The 18,881-nt window shown below is 35.6% G+C and overlaps 1 protein-coding gene across 2 annotated transcripts in view; it reads right to left on the bottom strand.

The window, feature by feature from the left end:
- PIBF1 (progesterone immunomodulatory binding factor 1) overlaps positions 1-18,881 on the bottom strand; it is a 106,193-nt gene that overhangs the window by 35,546 nt on the left and 51,766 nt on the right. For both annotated transcript variants that reach the window (XM_058823442.1, XM_058823433.1), the window contains exons 11-12: positions 7,023-7,188; positions 3,586-3,736 (exon numbers count right to left, since the gene is read on the bottom strand). In XM_058823442.1, the coding sequence (XP_058679425.1) occupies positions 3,586-3,736; positions 7,023-7,188 (317 nt within the window). The remainder of the gene's footprint in view (positions 1-3,585; positions 3,737-7,022; positions 7,189-18,881) is intronic.

The raw sequence follows: 18,881 nt of genomic DNA, 5'->3' as shown, positions 1-18,881 counted from the left end.
GACAAAATTTGAAGTGTTTAAAGTGACAGGACATAACAAAGTCCATGGGACCAGAAGGGACACATCTGATGTTGCAAACGGTCACAGTGAAGCTGCTCACTATGGTTTTTGAAAGGCTGTGTGATCAGAAATTTCAGCACACTTGATGAAAACAAATGCCATCCATTTCTTCAGAGAAGGCCAAAAAAAGAGCTTCTTAAGTACATGCAAAATAGAAATATTAAAAATAATCTCTGCTTCCATAGGTGATTGATTTCTGAAAACACATTTCTAAGGGTTTTAAACAGATTATAATTGCTTTGAAAGGAAATCCCAATAGCAGCAAGATTAAAATGTCTATGTTCATATTTCAAGTTCTGGAATTCTGGTTTCCGCTCTCCTGTAAGATGAAGTGGGCCAGAGAAAAAAAAAAGAAAAAGAGTAAGTGTATGTGTGAAATAGAAAGAGGCAGAGAGAGTGGGACAGAGAGGAGGCGTAAAGGGGGACAATGAGAAAAATGGGAGCGGCAGGGGTGTGAGAGAAGGAGGGAGAACAAGTAAACACCAGCCTAGGCGCCACACAAAAGCTTTGCTGAATCAAATAGTTGTACATGGGAGAAACAAATGTAGGAAATTATGTGAGTCCTATCTGACTCATCTTTCTTAATGCTCAAGTGCCTCAAAATCAGAAATACCTCCATTTCTCAACAACTTGCAAAATGCTGTAACTTCTTTGCCACTTGTCTAATACCCTTGTAATGCTATTTTAAACAAGGATTCTTAAAACACATTTAGAAAGAGAAAAGCCTCTAGAACAGCATCTGTGGTAAGTCACATATCTAGTACATTAAAAACAATATAGAAATTTCAGTAAGTATGACAGAAAAAGTTTACTAACGTGGCACTACAAAGACACCAGCACTTCAGAGCTGTCTTAAATATGACAGAGACTTCTTAGGTGCTGTTAAACACCTCTGGTTCAGAAAACCCTAAAGAATAATTTATCCTGCTTTGTTAATACCCTTCTTTTTAGTTACATATTCAGTGTCAAATGTCTCAGAAAAACGTCAGTAAGATCCTGTCCTGTAAATTCAGATCTGTCTCTAGTGCCCAGTAAATGTCACATCAGGAAGACAAACACAAAAGAAATTGGAAATGTTGTAGGTATCAAAATAATATTCTGTATCAGTGTGTTCTTCTCTTCTCTTACAACATTCCAGGCTCTTCACCTGACTTTGTGGTGTAAATTTACATTTTATAAGCTAGGGGACACTTCTTAATGACAGTTTCTTATGCTACTCAGCAAGGACGTGCCATTGTGAGGATATAGATGGGTTCAGTCTTTTTCTTAGAAAGATACTGAGCAATGGAAACAAGAAAAATCAAACAACTAGTCTACAACAAAAATACCCTAGCATGAAGATTGTACTCTGAAAAGGAAGAATAGACAAAGGCCAAGGAAATTTACTACTGTTATTCATCTGGAAACCTCTTAGACACTGTAAGAACTGGCTATATAAATTGTTGATAGCTTCCTGAATAAGCTGTTTCATGTCATTTCAATATTAATAAAGTAAGGCATAATGATCAGGGAGTAACAGTAAAAATTCAGTGATCTCTTCCACATGCATATTTTCCAAAGGGAAAAAAAAAAGTGCATATATATGTGATTTATATATTATATGACAAAAGCCATCTCACATGTGTAAATAAATACACAGTTTATTAAAAAGTCCAGAGAACCCAACCCTCACTGACATCCCTAAATAGTGTAAAACAGCAGAGGCTTCATGACTCAGGATGAAGAAAAAAGAATTATATGCTATTTAAATATAAAGAGGTGACCACAGGAATGAAGATTAATCCTTATTATCACTAAAGTCTGTAGAAAACTCTAATTGTCTTCCACACAATACTTCAGTCTAAATTATATTCCAAGAAAGATGGACTGAAGTATTTCCATAAAACACTTGATTTAAAAAATAGTTATACTTCCTTTCAGTTATTTTTCTACCATTACCTATCTATGACATTTAACTATCAGGGCATAATTTGAGACACAGGAGGAAGTATATCTGTCTTCTCCTTCAAAGTGTTTACTTAAAAAATTACTTTTTTCCTTCTGTTTTCCCTAATATACTAGACTTAACTAGTATTAATGTTAACTTTCTATATCAAATACAGTGAAATAGCAAGTTCAGTATTAAAGAGAAAGTATATTGAAATAATATTAAGCTATTTAATAGCTTTTTTTTCTCCAAGGAAATCAGAAAATAAAGTCACTATATTTTAAAATAACAGTTCATTTGCAAATTTTCCTTTCTTTATCATTCTGCAGCATAGAATGTTAATTGTAATTAAAATAGATATTTGAGAAGTTAAGAATAATGAAACTTAACTGCTGTCCCAAGATGCGTAAGAAAACGTAAACCAATGTAAACAAAAACCAGTGTTCTGAACTCTACTTTCTCCTTGAAGAAAATGAAGGTAAGGTCCAAAAATTCTGTGTTAATATATAAATACTCCTTAGGCAGGTATATACACATACACACACACACACACACACACACACACACACACACACACAAATACTTCAAAAAATGTATTACTGACTAAACCAGAAGTGTGTATACAGCAAACATGCAAACATGCTTATGGTCAGACTGGAACCTTTGGGTACTCAGGCCATTCTAAGTACAGGCTGCAGTGCATAAAATTAATAAAGCATGTGCAGTCTGGTCACTAACATTACTACATCTTGATAATGCACACTTTATCAGACACTACTGTTTATATATAAAGCTTATGCAATAAACTTCTATACTTATAAATTGTGACTATTTTTTGAAGGAGGAAGAAGGAGAAAAGGAGATGACAGTTGAATTAGTCTGAAATTTTAAAATATCCTACTCTGTCTACCCACTGGCTAAAAGATTTCAAGATTAGAGTCAGAGTTTCTAATTAGAAATTAATTGCTTTGTGGATTGATTTAGGCTAAGAACCAAATAGAGATTTTACACAAATTTTGCTGTGTTTGGGAACATTTTAATTTTTTCAAATGAGAGACAGAAATTTTCAAGAGTAATCAGGTAAGAATTTAATCCATGGTTTAGTACTTGGAACAGACTGAGCTGCCACAAGCAACTACTTAATGTCTAATTATTATTAATTCAACAGAAGGAAGAGGTTTTTTCCTCCTTCCAATTAGTTAAAAAATTCACATTAATCACTGTAATGAAATATAAAACCTGTATTTGCCTGTCAACAAAGAGGGCTTCCTGACATTTAAAATGTACTAAAATAATGGACAAATCCTAAAGAGTGTATCTAACTATAATGGAAAATTAGAATAAGGAAAAGAGAAATGACTGAATACTGAGCTGATTTTCAATAACCACAAACTTAAACATATGGATGTTTGATACATATTTACAGGTACACTTAGAAACCCGCCATTAATATTTTCTATCAAAATAATTATTGCCTTTTACTTGTCAGGCATAACGAAGAAGAATGACAGACACTGTAATTCTTTCCAAGTCATGAGAAAAATGATACTGTAATGCCAGAAACACTTACAGATAAAACAACTTGTGACAGAACTTACTTTCTGCTGTCTGCAGTATTATCTCATCAAGCTCTTTTTCAAGTTTTTCGTATGTATCTAGTCTTGCTTGAAACTCAGAATTCTGTGTTTGAAGCTCAATAATGCGGGTTTCACTAGAAGACTGAAGACTGTAAAACTCCTTTGTAAGCACCTGTGAGAATGAATAATGGAAAGATCAGGGATTCAGCATTACAGTGATTTCTGAATGAGGCAAAATATAATACATATAAAATGTGTACTGGTATGATAGCAAATATTTGATGTAAGTTTTGCACAGCAAAGATTAAAGTACTTTAAAAAGTAGTTATTCTTTCAATAATATGATCTTGCAAAGATTAAACTCTCAGATCTTAGGCCTATCTGCTGAGGCCTTATTAATTCTAAGAAGCTGTCTGAAAAAGCTGCAAGAATTTTAAAGGAAACTTAGGAAAAACCAGGTAACAACTAAAAAAATTTACACACAGCAGTCAAAATAGCATAAATGCAATAATTTTTGTTGCTTTAACTGGATTCTGACTTCAGTCATCAATTTATGAACATTCCTTTGCAGAATACAAATACAAAAATTTGCCATTAAAGCCATACCAGTCTTATTACTTACTTATTAATAAAAGGTAATATGCTATTAACATTCAAGACTTATGTAAATACTTAATCCACTAAGCTTAAACAAAAGACTCATATTCAAAATTAAAAGCAATGAAGGCCTGCATAATAATTTAAGTTTGATAAAGTACTTGATAATAGGAAAAAACATTGACCAAATAAACACATCAAACTGGAATAAGAAAGTCCTTGATATGTAAAATAGCAATCTACATACTTTGCAGAAAAAATCCCACCATACAGGTAAAGTAATAACCAAGTGGTACTGCTGTGAAATTTCATATTAAGTTCCAAGTAAAAATCACAAACATTCAGAATGACAAGTGAATATAGATTTGCAGGTACAGAAATGTATGCACAGTGTGCAGAGCAGTAATATTAGAGTCACTGTTGAAACCATGAAAGAATTCACAATGCTTAGAGAAACAAGCCACTTGAATATCAAAGGTTCAGTCCAGTGTCACAGAAGAAATACATGTATATGTCAAAACTGGGCAACATAAAAACCATCTGTTTCCTAGGTTAGCAAGAGAAACTACTCTATGCCCTAAATAAAAGCGAGAGTTAGTCCAGAAAGCTGTAGCTGAGCCACAAGATACCAGTGCCAACACTATTAATAAAGATTAACGTCCTGTAATGGTAGGGAAAAACCTTAGTACATTAATGCTATATATAAGAAAGAAAATTAAAAAACCCCAAGAATTCAGTCAAAAGAAACAAAAAATAAAAGCTTCAGACATCAAATATTAATTCTGCAAGAATATTTCTTAATGAAAGAGCACTTAAGTGCATATTTCTAAATGAAAGAATTTAAAAGTGTCTCTCTAAAGAGAAAAACAAGTGCCAAAAGTGTCAGTAGAATTGAATGCCAAATATTTGAGTTATTGTCAGATCAAAAAATTTCCACAAAGAAAATGAAAATATAACTCAAATTGAACTACATTCTCCAAGTTTAGACATGTCTGTGCAATTAAAAATCTATTTAGCAACCTCTAAGTTTAGCAAAACTGGCACTCCCAGTGCTTGTGACCACAACTAACCCCATCAGCCAGGATCTGAATGTCCCAATACGGACAAAACAAGAAATTAAAGTCTATCTGAAGCTCTCTAATTCTGTTGCCACTCTGTAGTTCCTTTTCATAAACAACTTAGCCAGGTTTAGCACTAGAAATGTGGGAATCTGAAGACTGGCATCCTTCCCCCAAAAAACAAAGGCTGCCATACAAATAATTTTCTTCTGTCCAGTCCAGTTTGTATCCTGACATTCGTTTGAAACTACCAATCTCATTTAATCTCATAAATAGCACTCTATGATATCTTTTTGGGACTAAATTTGGACAGGTGAAGAAATGTGGTTTTAAAGTAAGTGTTCTCTGTGGAATACTCACATTTCCAAGATTAAAATAAGTGAACAGGATATGATATGTATGTTTTGAAGATGATGAGTTCTAAGCTTGTAGAGATGAAGAGGCCCAAGTGGTTAAAGCCCACATAAACAGGTGCATTGGCTGCAGGTGCCCAGGCTGTGTCCCTCAGCCAAAAGTGCTGCACCTCAAGGGAACCCTATTTAATAAAGCACAAAAATGGTGCATGGCAGTGAGGAGTGAGGGGAAAAAAAGTGAGAGAGGGCCATGTTGCTGACACTGAGGTGACATGAGGAGGGCATGAGGTGCTCCAGCTGCCACAGCCACGGAGCTCTGCAGCCCATGGTGGAGCAGGTTGCTTCCCTGCAGACCATGAAAGACCACACCAAAGCAGATGGCCACACTGCAGCCCATAGAAGACCCCATACTGGAGCAGGTGGACATCCCCAGAAGGCACTGCAACCTGTGGAGAGCCCAGATAGGAGGGAAAGTTTCTCCTGAAGGAAGCTGCAGGACATAGAGGATCCACAGGAGCAGGATAAAAAAGTGTGAGGAGGAAACTCCTCCTGAAAGGAGCTGTTATGGACTGACTCGAGCCCCTATTTTCCATCCCTCCCTGCACTGCACTGGAAGGGGGAGGTACAAGGGTCAGAAATGAGGGAAGGAAGTTAAAATAAAAGAGAACAGGGTGGGCAAAGATGTTTTACTTTTTGTCTTTGTTCCTCACCATCCAAACTGTCAATGGGTAATAAGTGAAATTAGTTTTCCCCAGATCAAGTCTGTTTTGCCCATGATGGTAATTGGCAAGTGAGGTCCCTATCTTTATATCAACCCATGCTCTTTAAAAGCTTATTTACCCCACGCTCATCCTCTTCAGGAGGAGGAATGAGTGACTGGGTGGGTGTCTAGCATCCCACCAAGGTAACCCATCATGCCAGGACTAGCAAGGTTAGGTCTTTTCAATGCTGTATACACCATGCTCACCTTGACTTTTTTAGCTGAGAAAAATTTATTCCAGAAATTGTATATCAATAAAAATTATTTTATTATTTTATTATGTAACAGTACTATTACAGATCCTAGTTGCAAATAATGACACTGAATTCACTGTACCTTTTTTGGTGAAACTGTCTTCTCTCCCTACAATCCTCACACAGACTGGCATAAGCAGCTCTGTGATACAAGCAGATAAATAAGCCCCACATGAATGAGGTTCTGTCTTTAACATCTTTCCATGAGAGATTGTTTTGCTTTTTCCTCTCTCTGTGACCTTCTGTTCCATTAAACTGATCAAACATAGTAAGCTGTGTCATTTGACTCTGCTTCTGGGTCATTTGACCACAGTTTGGTGGAGATACTAATTCAGCCATGCCATGTTGTTACTTTTTCTCCAAGCTTTTCCACTTTACATTCAAATTGAAAACAACTATGTTAATGCCCTGTAAAGTGTCTCTTTATATAACATACCTCCAACTTTCTCTGGTATTTCTCACATTCCATTTGGCACTGTGAAAGATTCTTAGCTGTTTCTTGTTGCATGAGTTGAACATGTTCAGTTTCAAAGGACTTTAACTTACTTTGGTGAAGAAGTTCAGCAACTTTGCTTTCTGTGCCAAGCTGCATTTGTCTATACCTAAAAGAAAAATGAAAAAAAAAAAAGTTTTGACAATTCAAAAATAAGCAAAGTTGGAATATATCCTAGTTCTGTTCACCACAGATATAAATTTCAAAAATTAATACAGTATTTTGTAGACTTTAATAAGTATTAGTATGCAACTACTGTAACCTGTATTTAGGACAGCATTAGGAAAATTCATTATTATAATGACAATACAACACAGTAGGTGGAAACCTCTGTCAATGGCTTTTCTAAATATGTTATTAATGTGGAATGAAATGACAATGATTTTACAGCATACCTATTTTCCTTATTCTTAAGGAGTTAGATCAATGTGAATCTCCTTCTTGGTAGACAAATGCATGCACTGAAGTGTTTTCATTGGAGAGACACTAATGAAATTTTGTCCTCCCTCTTCACCACCATGTGTTACATGTGGTAGGGAGAAGGGGCATTAGACATCAGTGATATCAGTGGTGCACCCTTTGAGATATATGGGTATTTGCTACACTGCTTCTTCCATACCCAAAGATATAAAGAAAACTCAGACCACAATGGTGTAATTATTTCCACAGTCACTCAGAATCACAGATCCTTCTCAAAAAACAGAAATTAAGTATAATTTTTAGAAAATCACTATAAGGTAGTTATAAGTGACAAATAAGATTCCACTCAGAAGTGGACTTTTATCATTTATCTTATTCATCCATTCTACTTAACAGGCAATCTCAAAAATAAGGTGTAAAAAAGTTTGACAATAGAATACTATAATATTAGATTGATGAAAATTTAGGTGATGTGAAGAACAGGAGATAATCCAAAGAATCTTCACATTAAATAACATACAAAATTCAAAAGACATATATGCAAAGTAAATCACAGGTTTTAAAAATGCTCCTTACCGTATACATTAAATGATGAACTCTTACCTGACAGTTTTCATTCATAAGTGAGATCTCAGGATTTATTATACTTGATAAAACCATTAAAACTTTGGTTCAGTTTTAAATAATGGTAAAAACAAACATTTTGGAAATTGCTGTGGAAGAAATAAATAATACAGAACTCACTGTGTCACTTTGCAATTCCATGTTGTTGCCTGCATTACTGAATGCTGGCAACCATTCTAGAACCTCACCTGACAAGGAACAGAAGTGTCAGAGCATCAGAGAAGGGTAGGAAGGGTTACATCTGACATGCAGCAACATCACACACTCACACAATTGCACTGTGTGGAATAAATCACCTAAGCAAGCTAGGACCCTAGAGCTTGGAAAAGAGATGGTATAAGGAAAAGGAAGAAATAAGGGGCTTGTCACATCATGAGAAGGGAGAACAGAGATAGGAATCAACTGTATTTTCCAATAGATGAATGAGAAGTCATCCAATGATGCAGAATGAGAACAAATATGAATTGCTCTTCATGCATGAAAGCTGTGGAATTCCTTACCATAAGATGCTGTGGATGCTAAAAAATAACATTTATTTGAGAGAATACTGAACAACTTGACGCAGAGAACTTCTTGGAGTACCATTAAATGCAAGATGGTACTTATCACACTGAAGCCACTTCACAACAAATTGCAGGATTTCCAGATAAACCTTTACTCTAGCCCAGCATGGCTGTTGTGTTAGGTGTCATCTGTCAAATAACAGTTGCAACACAATTCCACCCTATTTAGCACCTAATCTTTAGGTGGGATGGAGAGTGTTTAACAAAACCAAGAGGATTACTTCAAATATTTTCCCTGAGGATTTCAGATGTAGGAATGTTTCTAAGGCACAAAGAAGGAACAATTTTCACTGGAATTAATCTGAACAGAACAAACAGGTGTCATTATGATGTCCCTGATAATTGCTCTGTAGACAGCCATTTATGTATAAATAGTCCAATGCATGAATAAGATTGTTTCCTCACTGCATGAGCAGAGCTTGGAAGTTCTGCATACTGAGCTCATCTAAAGTTTTTCTTTTAAAAACGATTTTGTTTTCAATAGCATGACATTTGTTCTCAAACAGAGTTATGGCATTCAAGCTGCTAAACGCCAGTTACCTATCCACTACTTCAGTCATTTCAAGTGCTGATACTTTCATTACTGTCTTCTGACTATATGTTCCTGTTTCCATTTTACCACACAAAAAAATTTCAGCACCCTAGAATTCTCCACACTTTGCACCCAAGTGGCTGTGGACATTACACTAAATCTGTCCCGTTACACACATTGTTTATAATCCTGGGAAGAATTAAGTCTTAATGAAGACCCATGTCATTCAGCCAACAAACCAATGAAACACACAAATTTAATTTAATTATTAGTTATATTTATTGACTTCCAGCAACAAATTCACACCTTCCACCTCAACACAAAACAAACAGCAATGCCTTCCTGTACACAGCCTCAGACTTTCAACCACTCTGAGCTTCAATGACCTGTACTGTACTGAGCTGACACACTGGAAATATGCATGAACAGAGGCAACCCATACTTCTCTGTACTTGGTGGAGAAGCCTGTAGTTCTCTGATGATTCAATCAACTGGGTGCTTTCAGAGCATGCTTCTCTACCCAATTATGAACAGTAACTTCAGAAAGAAGTTTTATCCTTTGATTTGGAAATTTGAAGTAGTTTACACGAGCATGATATCTATTTTGCACTGGTAAGGTTATGATGGGTCAGTTTTCCTTTAACCTTACTACACTGTTGATCTCACTAGTAACTCATTCACCACAGCACCATTCAGAGTTTCTCTGTCATATTTGCTTTTCCTCAGCCAGATAATATCTCTGCTTTCTTGGCTACTATTTCAGCTCAAGTGTGTGTGCATGTGTGTACAGAGTCATGTAACACAATGTGCTGAAATACATTCCTTTATCTGCCTAGATGGTCTCTGAGGGAAAACAAAAAAAAAACCAAAAACCACCCCATGCTTTAATACTACTATTATGGAAAAAAACAAACAGTGGAATGTGGGTCTGCAGGATTTTTCTCCGTCAAGAAATTTTAGCAAACTTGATATAATGAAAGAGTAGAGTTTGTAGTCTCACAGAAGAATGAGGGCTGGGAATCAAAGAGAAATAACAGACTGAGCCAATGAAAAAAATCTCACACGTAAGAATCATCTAGAATGAGGTCTCCATTCCTTTACGTCTCTCTGCCATTAGGTTGACCAGTCAATGACGCCTCAAGTTTGCTAATGCAGTGATACAATGGTTATCAAAAAAATTATTACTAGAGTAAAGGAGAAGAAGGAATACTCAAGAGAGGGACTTGAACTCTCTTTTGTAAGGTTTGAAAGATATTTTAATCAGAGAAGCTTGTTTTTCAAGTAGTGAATAATGATATAATAATGTGTCAAAATATGCATACCAGAGAGCAGAGAGAAAGATTTAATGGTAAAATCATGTAGTCTGGATACTGAAGAAAATATGGCAACCAAGTCTTTTTGAATGGAGGGACTATAAACTGCCCACCTACAGAACCTGAGATGTACAGCAGTACTCCTTAAAAAGGTAATTGAACAATTGTACATTAGAAGACAATAAATTTGTAAAATTACCCTTTTAAGAAATGACAAATCCTAGTACTAAACTTGTTGATAAGAAAGAATGCCAAGCAAGTAAATAAAAATAATGCATGTTACAAAGAAAGTCCTACCAAAATGATACAACATGAAAATCTAATTTTACAATTTTATAATTTTGTAAAACCAGATTATACCAACCTAAAGCTTTGTGGGATATATTTTAGAATTGTTTTCAAGTTTAAAAATGGAAAAAATCCCTGTAAGTTGTGAAATCACCCTGAGTACACAGTTGGGTCAGTTCCAGATCTAAGATCTTTAAGGCAATTAGAATATACTCTCATATTTGTACAAATGTCTGTGCTTTGGTTCAGTGCCAAATTTGCAAAGAAACCTAAAGACATTTCGTCCCTAACCTGTCCTCTTGGAAACCTCCTACTTCCAGCCCCAACATGCCCCCTCGTGCTCCTGACCTTGTCCTTCTCTGTCCTAGCACCAGACCAGTCTCTTGAATTCCAATTCTATTTTCATTCTTTATTCCCAGGACATCTGTTTTTCTTCTTTTCTATGTTCATAGCCTCTTCAGCCTCCATTCCTATCTTATAGCCCTACTCTCTGCATTCTGGATTTCTCTCTACTCCTTCACCACCCTTGGAGTTTGGCATCCTTCCTCAAATCCTACCCATCCATACCTTTTGCAATTTGAGGTTCAAATCCTAGTTTAACTTTCTTCACCTTCTGCAACTGAGTCTGCCTGTTAAGTCCTCCTCAGTTCCCAAGTGCCCTAACCTAAGTATAAAAGTACACAAATGAATTTTCCTTACTCTCCTTTGTGCCAGTTGGAGTCACAGAAGGAGAAACAGTGGTCCAGAAGGACCTCAATTAAATTCAATCTGCCACAGACTGCACAAATCCTGTCCACACATGCAGCAAACTGCCAGACCCCAGTTCAAACATGGGTACTCAAAGGATCTTGTTTCCACTCGCTCTCTTTTTGTTCCTTGGCACTAAAAACTGGTTGCCTTATTTCTGAACAATCAAAAATTTCCCATGATTTGTGTTCACATGCTACTCACTAAATAATTAAAAATGTAAGAACTCAGATCTTTAGTTTTCAAGTGCTGTCATTGTTCAGCTTTTGCAGCACTCAGATTAAGTCTCATTAGTCATGTATCTGGCTGATTTCACAAAATGAAAGTCTGTTTCAATATTTACTGGAAAATGGGTAAGAAATCTGTCATTCATTTAAAAAGACATATTTTATGAAGTTTTTATACCAACTTTATAGGAATTTTCAGGTTTTTGTAGTATTTATTACTTCGTTCATGTCTATCAAATACATTAAACTATTTCTAATCTGGTCTAAAATAACAATGCACTTGGTAACAACAAATTTAAATACTTCCAATAACAACAAAAGCTCTGACTGTAATGATTAAACACAAGATAAAACATGTCATTTGCAAACTGTTTAAGCAATGAAAAATTTGTTTGTTGAAATAATTTTCACTTAAAATCTGTTTTTCCCAAACAACATGCTGAGATTTTTTTTCAGTACAATATTCCTGGTTCAGGTTGTAATTAAAAAAAATAAATCCAGAAACATATAGCTTAGACACACTAAAGGGTAAACTTGATTTAGCATTCAAGTTCTTACCAGATGTTACATTTGCTTCGTATCAAGTAATTAAGCATACAGTACTTTTGCATGTGGTTCAGTAAAATCTGAGAGAGAAAGCTTAGAAGCTTTGTTTAAAGCTGCTTGCTTCAAAGCAGATTTTTGTGTTTTGCAGCATCCTAAGCATTTATTTTGTATTGGCCTCTGATCCTCATTCTGTCAAAAAAAAACTTCCCCATTCTACTTTGCAGTTTATAGGAAGTGCTAGTTCTAAACATCCACACTCAGCAAGATACACAGCTGGTTTCCACTCCTTGGAGCTTTGGGACTCCTAAACCCAAAATCACTTCTGCAATAAATAGAAGTTCTTCAGAATGTAGGACCCTTTCTACCCTAACTAGACTAATGCCCAGTGTACACTAGACTACAAGAATGAACAGCATGAAAGCCTTAAATGTATCTGCTGAAATTACAGAGACTTGTGCTAACTGACAGGGACAGAAATCCATCTTTGTTTCTCTGTCTCGGGACCATGCCACTGTGCTTTCTTTTATTTGACTCTCACTCTGGAAATGTAAGATTCTCCCCTGCACCAAGACACAGCTTCAAGACTGCTGGGCAGAGACCACTTCTGCCAAGCCTGTGCTTGGGCGTCATGCCTCAGTCATGAGAATTTCCTAATAAAACTTCACTAGGGAATTTTCTCTCAATCCTGGAGCTCTGATGGGCATCAAATATAGCCTTTCACTTACTAAAAGTGCATTCTTTATTTTGGGCAATTGTAAAAAACAGAAGAGCAGCTCCTGTCATGCCTTTCTTACAAAAAATGAAGCAGGGTGCAATTGCTACTCTGCAATAACACAGTGCTGCCTCTGTATACTTAGTTTGCTCACTTACCTAGACTGTTATTTCTTGGTTTAAATAAACAGCATATTTAGTGACTCTTTTGTTATTTGAAATGAAATAAATGAAATAAAATGCAAAAAATGCAATTAAATAAATGCAAAAGATGTTAAAATAACTGAACTTTACCAGTATACAGACATTAAGGATGTGACAGCATCCTTAACAAAAAGAAAGGACCTGAAGAAACGAGTGAGCATATAATAAAGGATGTGATATAATTTTACTGTTTCCTCCTCAAAACTTGTTTTTTAGATACATAAATAGGAGAACAGAGTCACCTCAGTAATTTTTAGGAATCTAATGGTAGTTGCTTTTCTCTTTGCCTATACAAATTAGTCAAGATACATAACATTGTGTTCTCATTTATGTTTTTAGTGCTTAAAAATATAGAAGCATGAAACACATGGCTGGTCTGAGAATACCTACCAGATCAGGTATTTCAGGAGATGTGGGCACAGAGATACCTAATTGGGAATCCAAAAATGGAAATTACCACCTCACAAAATCCCTTGAATGAAGCTTCAAAATTGCCCAAAGAAAGATTAAAGATCCATCTTTTTCAAACAGAAAGGCTATGAAATGAGTTCTCTGAAGCCTAGTGAAGAGATACCAGAGGAAAGAGTTTCATAAATGTTCCTAAGTTCAGGACAACAATCCAAGAGGGAAACACAGCCAAGCTAAAGGGTGCAGACATCAGCACCTCAAGCCAAAGTAAGTCAGAAGAAGCTGAAGAGTTCTATTGCTTATGGCACAGCCTCAATACACTGCACAAAGTTATCTTTTGCATCTGTGTGCACTAGCATATAAAATGGCAGAAGCTGTGGATCTTGGAAGTATGAGAAACATGCTTCTGAGGTGCACCATACATCTGGATGAGCAGCAGAACAAGCATGAATAAATTTCCCATTGCCTAATCAACATCTTTGCTCAAACAAATAAATACTTTGTTTAAAAAAACCATCACTTTGAAGTGACAGATTGAAAAGGATCCCGGCAATGCAATATGTTTTTGTCTATGGTACATATTTTAATCCAACAGAAAGAACCCAAAGTACATTTATTAAAATCTCATTAAATCTTTAGTCATATTTTCTATGTATACTTTTCTCTATTTGATTTCTCATGGTATCCCAAACCATTAACTTTATTTGGTTTATTATTTTCATTTTCATTTCTTGGTTTACTTCATTCTTTGCAAAAAAAATGACATACTAACAAAGCTGAATTTTGGACTAAATAAAAAATAAAACAAGGAATAGTACAGAGACTTATTCCCCAATTATGTATATTGATTAATGAGGAATAACTTGAAATTGTAACTGTGAGAGGTTTTGATATGAGAAATATAAAACAGATCTGAATGAAGAAAAGGCCATCAAGTTTCTTGATATTTAACATTAAGAAATGAAAGCATCAACTTTTAATATTTCTCTACACTAAGTTCCAAGTTTGTAGCATACATTTGGAATTGCCTGACTTGACATTTTTTTTTCTACTATTCATAATAATTTTTTCAAGATACTGTACAATTTTGATAATGATTCCACAATTTACTTCCTTAAACCAAATATTGGCTTTTTGAGAAATTCTACTACTTTACTATTATAGTACTTATGTTTCTGGAAAATAGTTGTAATTAATTGCTATTGTAGCAAATAAAACAGACTTGAACAGATCTGACATTGGAAGCTACAGAAATTTTTCATTACATTATTATTACTGCACTACAAACATCACAAACATTGTTTTTCAGTGCTCAAGAAAATTAAAGAGATTGGAGTCAACAGTTACAGAAAGACTCTGAGTCTGTTGTCTGAATTGTTTTTTCCTCTTGGATAAACATACAAAAATTTGTGTCTTTAAACTCTCCCTTCCCACTAGCCAGAGAGGTTATATTTAATCAAATATACAGTTAAGTCAATATAAATGCTTTCTGGTATTTCTTGTGATTCCACATGGAATGATTATCACTTGCTAGCCTAAACAGAATTCATTATTTGTGGAGGTATATGCTCCTGTTCCTCTGATTAAATAGAAAATTCATTAACATACTTTATATGCATGTATGTACTTAACAAAAGATAATTACTGTATGATTTTTAATGCCAATAATGCAAAGAGGGAAAAAGTCAATGTCAAAAGATTGAGAGAACAGCAGTTACATAAATGACAGGAGCAGCAACTAAATGTTCCTCTCCTTTTAAGAAATAAAATCTAAAAGGCATTGCAACTACCAACTACAAGAAGAAAAATGTTTGGAATGCCATATACCTCCTTAAAACAGTCAGAAATAAACATACAAATATTTAAGTTCTTAATTCTGTAAACGTAACTTTTATGAAATCAATAATATAAAAACTAAAATTGTTTTACACAGTGATAAAAAAATGGATGATCAGCAAGGAAAAAATAAGAAAAGGAAGCATTATCACTGCACCTTCCTGGAAAAGGATAGGGAGTGAAATGAGAAGGTAGGGACAAATCTTTTGAGGTAGGGCTTTGTCTGGGAGACCATCAGACAGAGCTGGTAACTGCTGTGCCACCAGAGACTGCTTACTCCCCCTCCATTTTCCCCACTGTGAGCTGAGCAGAATAGGTCAGAAGGTTAGGGTACAAACTGCCATAATTTAGCAAAGGATTGGTATGTCCTTTATATCACACATAACAGGTTTGATTTCCTGATAAGCAGAGTTCAAGGTACAGGCATACCTTGTTATCTTTCAAGGACATGTTCCTAAAAGTGCTACAGTTAGCAATGAGGGACAGCAAACTACCTTTTCCCCTAATAATTAATGTAATGAATGGTCTTAGTGCTTGCAATCACTTATGAGAGGTCAGCATATTGCTGCATAATATTCCATTTATTCTTCAGTGAAATTATGCCTTAAAAATAACATCTCAATAATACAAATACAAACCAATTATTAAATAATGGAGGTTGGATGGGATTTCAGGGGATATCTAATCCAACATCCTGTTCAGAGCCAGGTCATCTATGAAATCAGACCAGGTTTTTCAAAGCTTTAGCTTCTCAGGTCTTGAAAACTCAAGGATGGAGACTGCTCACAGTAGTGCTGTTAGTGAAAAAGATTTTCTTTAGACCAAATCAGAATCTTCTGTTTTATCTGACACTCTCTCATCCCTCTTCCATGCCCTGCTGTGAAGGGCCTGGCTCCATCTTCCCAGTGACCTGTCCACAGGCTCTGGGGGGACTGCTGTCAGGAGCCTCAGAGGTCAGGCTGAACACACCCCCAGCCTCTCTCCTGGGCCAAGTGCTCCGGCCCTGACCATTGTGGTGGCTGTCCTCTGCATTCACTCCAGTTTATCACTATGTTGCTTCTATTGGATATCTTGAAACTGGACTTTTCTTGATGTCTTGACTATTGTCCTGATAATACAGCACAGGATTTTGTAAGAGTATACTGTTGGCTAATACTGAGCTTGCTGTTTACAAAAAACATTTGTTCCCTGCAAAGACAAGAAGAACGATCCCCCAGAAGATAATCTACATTTCCTTATTAGCAAATGAATGTTACATAAAAACTATTAATATACTAAAATTCACATACCAAAGACTGCTATAAATGTATTTCCAGCAGTTGTTTTAAATGAAGTATGATACTAGAAAATACATGGCTTTCCATCTGTTTTTCAGAACTTAAAGGAGCTTCCATTAAGCTGCCTGCAGGCCATCAGGCATGCTTCAGTGCAAGTGGGCAGCTCAGGGGAGCTTTTGTTAGAAGAGCAAAGGATGGAAAGACACGGTAATGGCAACAGCAGAGATGGGCATCAAAGGATAGTAAAATGACTGACAGACAAGCAGCGGGTAGGGGAGCACAACTGGATCTGTCTTCTTTCAAATCTAAGATATGTAAAATGTCCTTTCCCAAGCAGTCACAGCAATTGGAACCACATTACCATTAACAGGAAAACAAAGAAGGCAGTGTGAAGACCTCTCTTCATAAGCATGACTTAAAAACAAAAAAAGTTCATCAACTGCATTTCAGCTCTAGAGACAATTATCAAATAATAAAGTGTTACTGGCTGGTTTATTACAAGTCCTAAAGTGTAGATATTTATGTGTGTCATTATCCAGAAATGAAACATATATTGGTTCTAATTTCTTGAACTGTACAAGTCTTTCAAAGCAAACAGTCTTTGTAGGAACAGTAAACAGACAGACAATGGTATCAATAGCACAAGAGAATATGGAAGACATTTTTACAGCCCAAAACAAAAGGAACAAGCTACAGTCACCCTAAGCATGCTTATAAGAGCTTGGGAGTGGTAAATGAATAATGAACAGATACATCACCAAACTGCTTATGACACTAATGAAACAATCCCATTTCTCTTCATCTGCAAACATGAAAAAGGTCAAGTGAATCTAAGCTTTCTATAAAGCAGGCTATCCTAATAAATTCTTCAGTTATCAAATTATCCTATACTACCTGCTGAGGCATGTGAGAAATGAAAATACTTAAAAAATGCAGTAACTATTGTGAAAAATAATCAGTTAACTCCAAGCTGTCTCCATTCTTGAGCATATTTGCTTTCACAGCATACTTTTCTGTATTTTATCTGTCATCTGACAAGTTTAACAAAATTTTTATAGAAAGACCCAACTTTGCCTTTACAACTTAAGTTATTAATTTGAGAAGAGCAGTACTGTGAAAAGCAGTTGAAAATAAGGAAAACAAAATCTAGTATTGAAAAGAAGAAGAGGAAGTCAGGATTCATGAACTATTGGAATACTACAGACTTTCCAATACAAGTTTCATGCATATATTCTAAGAGTCTTAGATGTGATAGAACCACTTTTCTCCAAAGGCACAAAAGCAAAAAGCACTGAAATTAATTTATTTTAGTGTATATCATTCTCATTCATAATCAAATTTTCTGTTTCTCTGCTTCCTCTGATTATGCCCAGTTCTCTTCGTTCTTCCTACATATCTTTGTCCTATTTTTTCTATTTTCCTCCCATTTGCTCTGTTCTCTCTCACCATTTCAACAATTCCTTCTTTAGCTGAACTATCACAATCCCTGCAATAACCACAACTAAGTAGTATAATTTTCCTTTTTCTTGTAGAGGACTTGAAAACAAATGTTTGTTCTTTTGGGTCTTTTCCCCTAATGGGACTTGTGGACAAAGACACTCGTGATTTCCAAGTATTCCCTGTCCCAGCTGAGTAGCATATCAAAGCCAGCATCTTTTTATTGTGGAAAAAAGAGAAAACTCCTACTACTCTGTGTGTCCAGTGCTTTTACCATTTCATCCCTGTCATTATCCATTCTTTCTAGGAGCCCTAGAATGTGGCTCATCTATCATCCAACTAAGGAAGCAACTGCAGATGCAATTCTTGTACTCACTGAAGAGCTAATGGTTAGTTTCTTCGGACATCTCATATTGTTAGCATTAATTCCTTTGATAAAGGAACCCATTCACTGAACAGTATGATAAAATATGGCTTTAACCCTTTGTATTCTTAGGGTTTACAAAACTTCCACTGAATGGGGACCTAAATACTACAGAAGAAGTTAATTTCCTTTTAAAATTGGAAGAATGAACTGCTGAACTTGAGTCTGGCCATCTCTTTACCAGTTCTGTATTAATATTTAGGTCATGACTGAAAAACAGTCTAGTTACCACTGCACTTCAGTTA

Source organism: Ammospiza caudacuta, chromosome 2 (genome assembly GCF_027887145.1).
Source record: "Ammospiza caudacuta isolate bAmmCau1 chromosome 2, bAmmCau1.pri, whole genome shotgun sequence".
In the NCBI taxonomy this organism is placed as follows: Eukaryota; Metazoa; Chordata; class Aves; order Passeriformes; family Passerellidae; genus Ammospiza; species Ammospiza caudacuta.
This window is presented reverse-complemented; position numbering and strand designations above follow the sequence as displayed.